Genomic DNA, 8,876 nt, shown 5'->3' with positions numbered 1-8,876 from the left:
AAAAAAAAAAAAAAAAGGCTAAGGGGGATTGAGGAATTTTACTTTGTGAAAAATCAAATATTTTAGGAATTTTTGTATAGAAACAAAGTAATCCATAAAACAAATTCTGCTTTCCCATTAATTTATATTATAAACCTGGGTTTATGTTCCATGGGGAGTGTAGTATGGTAGAAAGATCATGAACTTTGGTGTCCTTACAGGCAGTTGTATATCCAGTTTTTACTTGTTACATGACTTTAGGGACATTCCTTAACTTTCCTGAGCTTCTCGCGGTCATTGAAAGAATTAAATGAGATACAGTAAGGAAAGAACCTGGCATAGTGCTTGGTACATAGTATGTAGTACTCATTAATAATGTCTGTTTCTCCTTTCTCTAAATTAGATCGTTCTCATTTTCTAGAAAGAAAAAGGTTCAAGTCAGGGCTTTTGCGAATATCAGATCAGCAGTGCCTGCTTTGAGGGATCAGCAGCTTCTTTTGGAACTGTGTCGCCATTGCATGTCTGCAGGATGTTTTCTACAAATAGATTAGAATGAAATTCTGTCTGTCCTTACAGAAGGAACCACAGTGTTTTAATGAGTTGGTAACTAAATGTCTTAATGCACATGATATTTTTCAAGAAGGACAGCCTTTAATAAATGAGGTTGGAATAGTAGAGTCCTATGATCCTAGTTCCATCCATGCCCCAGAGATGGAGGATGGAAGGGTATAGTTGGAAGGAAATTCTGTTCTAGTGGAAGGAAGTGGAAAATTTTCCACATGCTATAATGAAAATCAAACCACAGCCAACATTTCTGTGAAGAAACCACACATATTTCCATTTTATATAAATAGAAGTCTTCCAGTGGTGGCTTGGGCTTTGGAGCATAAATTTGGATTTTCTCATCTCCTTTGGGAGATTCCTGGGATAGCTATGCTCTTCAGTATGAGATTTTGAAATATAAATGAGATTATATTTTTCTCCTGGCTAAACTCCTTCAGTGTCTTCTCATCACAGTTAGAATTAAACCCAGACTCTTTACTATGATCTGTAAGACCCTATATGATCAGGCCCCTGGCTTCTTTCTCAATTTTTTTTACCATTCTTGCCCTCATTTATTAATCTTTCCTCCAGTAAGCTTATTCCTGCCACAGGGCCTTTGCACTTGCTATTTCCTCTGCCTAAGAGTTTTTTGTCTAGTATTTTGCATGGCTGATTGTTTGTTATGCTTGAAATACCAGATCAAGTGTCACCTTCCCAGACTACCCTACCTAAGGTAGCTATAGCCCAACTCCTCAGTTACTTTTTTATTATGCTATTGTGTTGTCTTCATGACACTTTTCACTATCAAAATTATCTTAATTTTTTCAACATATTTATTGTCCATATCCTCCCTTTAAAATGTGTCTCATATCCCTACATTCTAGACTAGAGTTTTTCATTCAGTAAATATTGAATGTGAATGGATGAATAAATGAATGATGAAGTCTCTATGTTACCTTAGCCCACACACATAGGATCCTGAAACTTTAGAAAGCACACGTGAAACATAGATTTTAGTAAACTAGGTACATGTTTCAAAGTCGCTGATCTTAGATCTTTGTCCTGTTATTGGTTTTTCTTTTTTCTAACTCTTGAGTATATGTAATGTTTTCATCTCCTACAAGCTTCTATTCTGATTGCATTTTAATGGGAGTAGTGCTTTCAATCTTTCCATTTAAACTGTGGGCAATTGGAATAATTTGTTGCTTTTCTAGGTCAGTTGATCATGTCTTTAAAAACACTTTTAGTGAAAATACAAATGACTTACAACACAATAACAAGAGCACAGCTTAGTAAAACATCTGTCAAGAAGTAGGAAAATGGTTTCTTGTTGTTTTTATAGCTATCATACATATTGATATATAGGCTCAAATGTCTAGATTTTGCTGTTTATTTTAATAAAATGACTTTTGCTTTTATTTAATCATTATCTTTTGCTTAAACATGTCAAGTCTTAAGAGGAACTATTCTTTCAAAATAAGTAGCCAATTCTCATTAAGATTGATAATCTGAGGAAAAGTGTATGGAGTAGTATGCATACTAGTAATTATGTTAGTGTTTTTGATGGACAAACTACTGATAATATGGCTTAATTATTCTGTGATTAAATCTTATCAAATTTATAGTATATAAATGAGGATATTTAGATATTTGACTTTTTTTGTAAAGTATTAAATATGCAGAGTTTTGAATCAGTAGAAACCAGTACTTAGCCATGGTAGTGGCCAGTATTTGTTAAATTAATGGAAAAATATTATATTTATGTATTTTCAACTTCTCGTTCTTCTGAAGGTTTGGGAAGATGCTGTCAGTGCCCTAATAAGATATTAATTAAACATTCATCAACCATTTATTGAGCATATGTTATTTAAAGTCATAGAATCAAAGCAAACACCTTTTTAATTCCTGCCCTCTGGAACTCCATTTATTTTCTTGCCTTCCTCCTTTTGTTCCTTTAGCAGATATTAGTTACTATGCTTAACCAATGGTGGGGGTCTTATCAGCACTGTCCCCATCATGAGTCTACTGAAAAGCTCCTATATTATGTAGGGAAGGGAAATTCTTCTGATGCTGGGGGCATTGAAACATTGTTGACATTCTGCTGGTATGAGAAGTACTAGGATAAATGACACGAACCCTGCCCTTACAGAACACAGTCTAGAAGGAGAGACAATATGTAAACAAAAATATTGCAAGTCAGTTTGATAAATGTGATAGTGGAAGTGTCTGTAGTATACTGCTTAAGAGACCAGGCATTGGAGTCAGTCTGCCTGGATTTAAATCTTGGGCAAGTTATGTAATTTTAGTTTCTTCATTTATAGAATGAAACCAATAATAGTATCTATTATTGAGTTGTTATGATGATTAAATGAGCCAATAGCATTCAAAATGCTTATTAGCTCAGGGACTGGCTCGTAAGTGCTCACTAGATGTTAGTTATTGTTTTTAACATTTTGTGATTTTTTTCATCTTGGGAGCATTAAGGAAACAATCAGAGATAAAGAGCCACATGTCTTGTGTCTAAAAGATGAAATGAACGGAAAGGAAATCATTCATTGATTTTAAACACAGTGAACAGTATGTGCTAAGGCATGGATGTCTAAGAAATTGTAAGTAGTTCAGGTATAGAAAATGAGTAAGCTCAGCTATCTTGAAATAGCTGCTAGAAAGGAATACCTGGAGGTCAGATGATAAGAGACTTTGTACACAAAGCTAAGGACTTTGGACTTTTTTCTGTGGGCTTTGGAGAATAGTTGAAGAGATTTTTTAAATGGGAGACTATATCAAATTTGCATTTTAGAAAAGTCACTCTAATAACAATGTGGGAAACAGGATGGGAGCAGAAGATTTCAGGCAGGAAACCTGTATCAGAAGATACTATCATAGTACAGATGGGACAAAATGAGAGGCTGAACCAGAGGAGTGAGAGGGGAAATAGAGAGCAGAGGCTGAATTTAAGAAGTTATTGAAAGTACAAATGACAGGATATAATGAGGGAGAAGATTAAGATGAACCTCAGGTTCTGACTTAGGCATCTAGACAGAAAATGTCTAGGGACCCAATTATGTCTGTCAGAGGGCCCCCTGAAAACTCCAACAAAGCATACTTCTTTTCTGCTCAGAGTAAGACAAAAGAATCAGCAGGTGAAGTAAGAAAACATTTCCTTTATTACTGACAAAAACTGCTAAAGCTGTATAGATTGAGTATTCCTTATCCAAAATGCTTGGGACCAGATGTGTTTCAGATTTCAGATTTTTTTGGATTTTGGAATATTTGCATATATTTAATGAGATATAATGGGGATAGGATCAAACACTAAACAGAAAATTCATTTTTGTCTCATAGTGTTGAAGTCAAAATAGAATGTAGAGATGACATTTTTAAATGTTTTATTTGGGAATCACAGAATTGCAATTCAGGGCATACAGACAGGCAAGGGTGGTCTTTAGTATGTCCAAAGAAAAAAGAGAAGGTCGGGGGTTTTATTAGAAAGAGAAATGTTATATATTGTTTTGAAAGAAAGCTCACCAGCACTAGAGAAGCTTTTGGGAGCTGGCGAGTTCTGATTGGTGAGTGAAGGCAATAGGTAAAACTGGTCGTAGGGTTATGACAGGCCACTTCAGCAGCTGGGCTTGCAGAAAATTCAGTTCTTAGAGCAGGTGCTATATGCCACGAGTGCTTTCCACCCCCCGGCCCCTCGACTCTGAATTAGTTAGGTATAATAAGAATAACCCAATTCATATAATCAATTTCATAACACCTTATAGCCTGAAGGAAATTTTATACAGTATTTTTAATAATTTTGTACATGAAATAAATTTCATGTACATTGAACCACCAGAAGGAAAAGGTATCACTATCTCATGTCAGTTATCAAAAAGTTTTGGGTTTTGGAGGATTTGGGATTTTCAGATTAGGGATGCTCAACCTGTAACACGTGCTCTTAATACAAGAGCCAAAGTTGTCTTGCTTATGATATCCCTCTAAGACGCCCCACCCGAGAAGTCATCTGACTCTGCACAGCAGACGCACCTCTTCCCCATCACCTCTTCCGACTGGTTCAGCAAAGAAGAAAAGAGAAAAGAAGTCAAATTACCTTTCATGTTGATTTCCTCCTGACTGATGTCCACCAACCAGATAATTCACTCCCCATGGTACAGAGGAATACAGGATAGGGCAAGATGCAAGAAGCTCTATAATAATGCTGTCAACAAGATAGGAGTAACAGAAAGAGGACTGAATTTGGGGTGGGGAAGAGGAACGAGGTCATGAATTCAGAGTTTGAGATACATTAGTCAGTAGGACATAAAGGTTGTCACTCCAAACTGCTTCTTAAGTCACAGTTTACTTATTCATCTGCTTAATGAGGACGTTGGCCAAGCTAGAGCCACTGACAGGTATTACAAATTAAGAAACCTGTACAGCATAACAAGAATCTTTCTAGTGAATAGAGTTGTCCATCTGACAACTCTGTTGTTGTCAGTGGCTGACAACACTGGCAAATGTTGTCAGCCACAAATGTTGTTTGGTGAAGGTTTGTTGAAGGTGCTGAGGAGAGGATTTCTTAATGAGCTAGAGGTTGAACAATGACTTCTAAAGTCCCTTCTAACTTTAAAAAACAGTGATAGAAGATGCTCAATAAATAAACAACGATTTGACAACATACTAGTAACATTTTATAGCTTATATAAAAATCCATATAGCTATAGTTCATTTTACATTTATGGTATAGCTGCATGGATGTTTGAAGAATTTTGATATTTGAGGAATGTATTCTTCAGATAAAAGTGAGATTAGAACTTTATCTTGGCTAAAAGTTTACAGGAAATAGAATGTATTATTGGTATCAGTTAAACTTTAATTATTTGTGTATTTGAGTTTTCTTTTATTTTTCAGGATAAACAATTTAGAAATGAATGTTATGATGCATTTTATATATGGAGGAACTTTGGACTTTCCAGACAAAGCTAATGTTGGGTATGTATTACTTTTTAATAATTTAAAATATAACTATGTTAATATTTGGCAAGTTCTGCCTCATTGAGCTATGTTGCAAAGTGTCATTGAAATAGAAGCTTAACTTTTATTATCTATTTTGCCATATCTTGATGATGTTTGGGAATATGAAGAAACAATAGACAAGTCACCTTATTTAGAAGAAAAGATGATTGAGCAACTCACAGTAATAAGATTTTTTACAATCTGTACTAGATTTAATTTATGTTAGAAGAACTTTATTTTTGTTTGGAAAATAAATCATAGGTTTTTATAAAATAAAATTGATCAAACTTTAAAAATTATTTTACTATGTTTTTTTTTAATTTTAAGTTATCTTTTTTAAACAGCAAAGGAAAAGCAAAAAGAAAACCTTTGAAATTTGTTTAAGAATATAGGCCATCCTAAAGACCAACAACTATGTGATTCTTAAGTACGCTATACTGAAGTGCCATCTAAGCTCCTGAAATCCTGCTGGAAAGTGAAATTCCACCTTGCTCTTTTAATTTTCTGAATGTCTTCCTATCTTCTTGCTATTCTAACATTAGACAAGTGAAAGCTACTCTTTCAATTTTAAAAATTCTTTGGTTCCTTTAATTTTGAACTGAATATATTTGGGGGGAGAACAAATCATGAGTCATAGAGAATAGTACTAAAGTTTTATCCCCTGGCAATATATAGGAAATTTTATCATGCTTTCAAGGCTTGTAGGCTTCCTAAGTACCTAAAGTATGTTAGGTACTCAGAAATACTTGCCAAATGAAAGAAGCAAAGGAAACTTTCTGGCCCATGGATGCTGTTTCCAGTCAGAGTCATTTGCAGACATTTTCAATATGACAAGACATCAGTGAATCGCCCCCCCGACCACAAAAAAATACTTTTATTATACAAATTTGTTGCAAAGAATTATTTTGTAACTTTTAGCTTTCAAAGCAGTTTCCTGAATTTTGCTCTGTGTGTCACAGAGCAAAAAAAGGGAATTTGAAACATCTCCAAATTTACCTCCTGCTATTCTCTACTAATCAAATCATGTATCAGTGCTTTCAACTTTAGTTAGGCCTATGTTCTTTTTATAATCCATAAATAATATGCATTATGTAAGGCAGAAAGTGATAATTATAATAATTCAGATTATTTTTCTAAACAGACTATATATTATCAAGAAATTATTGTATATTGTTCCTTGATTTTTAATAGCGTATCTATTTTTATTTTAGTCAGATACTCAATATGGCTGATATGTATGGACTAGAAGGATTAAAAGAAGTAGCAATCTATATTTTAAGAAGAGATTACTGTAATTTCTTTCAGAAGGTAATTATTAAGTCTCAGAAATCTTTTACTTAATGCTTTGTCACCCATTATTACCTACTAGATTTTTAACCCTGATTAAGTATAGTGCTTTAAATATTAAAAATATTAAGTCAGTTTAAGGGGAGCTCCAGTTGAGAAATAATGTATATGGTCTGCTTGCAAAAATCAAAAACCAAGTCAAATTATTTTAAGTAAAATAAAACTGATGTGGAGGGTTTATTGAAAGAATGTAGGAGTATCCTATATAATTCAAAGGTAGAGTGTACAGCTGGGACTCAGGGTTTGAAACTGGGAGAAAGGAAGTCAAAAATTAAGGTTACCTTCTCCATTTATTAAAGAACTACACAGTGCTTTATTGATTATTTTCTCCAAAAGTATACTTCTTCCTTCTACTACCTCTCTTTACAGTGTGTACTTGGGGTAGAGTATAGTTCTCTTCTACCTGTTTCCCCAGGTGGAATATGAATACTAAATATTTTTATTTTTAGTTACTACAAAGATAAACTTATTGTCTAAAGAAAGATCCCATTCTATGCATTTCAAAGCCATTTTGTACACTATTCTTAGATTGTCCATTGTTTTAATGTATTCTGTGACTAGGTTATTTTTATTTTCTTATTTATGCTTTTCTATATTTTCTAAATTTTCTACAATGAGCATGTGTTACTTTTCTAATCAACAAAAACAAATCTTAAAAAATTGTTTACATCATATTTCTCTCTTATTGGGTAGTTGAGACAATAATATACATCGTACAAATTCTAATTAGGTAATTTTAATAACCTTTAAATTTAGGTTTTTGTGTTGGGTAGGTCTTTTTCTATCTCCCTGTATGCTGTAGCTGAGGAAGCAGCCAATGTGCTAAAAAAAAAAGAGCCATGAACAACTGGGTCCACTACTAGTCCCCCAAAGTTTACTGAGAAATAGTTAAACCCCTCAGCTACCTTTAACCAACTATTCACTCTGGCCTAAGTAAAGGGATTGGAAGGAGGGCAGCCTGTGGTGTCTCAGCTTTGTAGAGAGTGAAGAATTATGGTGAAAGGCTTTTCCTTCTCCTTCATATGCCTCCCTCATATTCCCAGTCAAGTGAAAGTTAGAAGGGAGATCCAAGAGAATCACAAATAAAGAATAAAGATGGGAAATATCTACCATGAGGAGATGGTGTCTTCTCATTCCCCACTTTACTATATCTGTAAAACCATCCCACCCTGGAATTTCCATCAGAAAAGAAAAGAAAAACAAAGAAAAGAAAAAGAAAAAACAAAAAAGAAAAGAAAGTGGTAAGAAATTTCTTGGGAGATCTTGGAATATGCCTTGAGAAGCCAGTGAGAATGTATTTGAACACGGACCTTAAGGAAGGAGGCTTGCTGGAGAAGCCAGTACTAGCTTGGTGATAAGGGACTACAGTTATTGTCATATAGAGAAAAAAGTATGGGGAGTCCACACTACACCTGAGTTATACATGGTCTACAGGAAAGGAGGAAGACCTTAGTGGTTCCATGAAAGTTAGAGGAGACTGATATAGAGACAAATGACATTGTGTCCCACGTAGGGAGGCATTGTACATCATGAACCACTTAAAGAGTCCTTATCCACAGAGAGGCTAGGGCGATGCTTGATTTGCCCCTATCACATCAGCAAAGGCCACCAGCATCTGAATTAGAGCAAAGTCAAGGACATCTCCCTACTACCATCTTGGTCTCTGCTTAATCATATAAGGTGACTATAGCCAACCGATAGCCCTCTTCCAAAGGAGGTTGACCTAGAAGATGGAGGAGCAGGAGACCAGCCTATGCTCTACTCCTTATTCTAGATCTTCCCAACCATAAATCTAGTCAGTGATGGGAGGGAAAGATTTAAAGATGAGTGTTAAAGCAGTACTATATTGAATTTCAAAAACAAAAGTAACCAGAAAGTATTGGACTCTGCCAATAATGTATTAGGGGATCAAAAAAAGGGGGGGGGTTGACACAGAGTGTTTGAAAGCACTATTTGGGAAAAAAGTTTTATGTTAGTATCTCCTCTGAGCTGAGACTCCTCAATAA

General features: G+C 34.8%; 1 protein-coding gene across 1 annotated transcript in view; it reads left to right on the top strand.

Annotated features, from left to right (window-relative positions):
• The window catches only part of BTBD8 (BTB (POZ) domain containing 8), a 72,933-nt gene that overhangs the window by 60,472 nt on the left and 3,585 nt on the right, over window positions 1–8,876 (top strand). The window contains exons 6-7 of the mRNA XM_012661079.1: window positions 5,419–5,499; window positions 6,735–6,831. Of these exons, the coding sequence (XP_012516533.1) occupies window positions 5,419–5,499; window positions 6,735–6,831 (178 nt within the window). The remainder of the gene's footprint in view (window positions 1–5,418; window positions 5,500–6,734; window positions 6,832–8,876) is intronic.

The sequence above is a fragment of the Propithecus coquereli genome, unplaced genomic scaffold (genome assembly GCF_000956105.1).
Source record: "Propithecus coquereli isolate 6110/MARCELLA unplaced genomic scaffold, Pcoq_1.0 Scaffold7, whole genome shotgun sequence".
Taxonomy (NCBI): domain Eukaryota; kingdom Metazoa; phylum Chordata; class Mammalia; order Primates; family Indriidae; genus Propithecus; species Propithecus coquereli.
The sequence above is the reverse complement of the archived record's forward strand: the minus strand, read 5'-3'. Positions and strand labels throughout refer to the sequence as shown.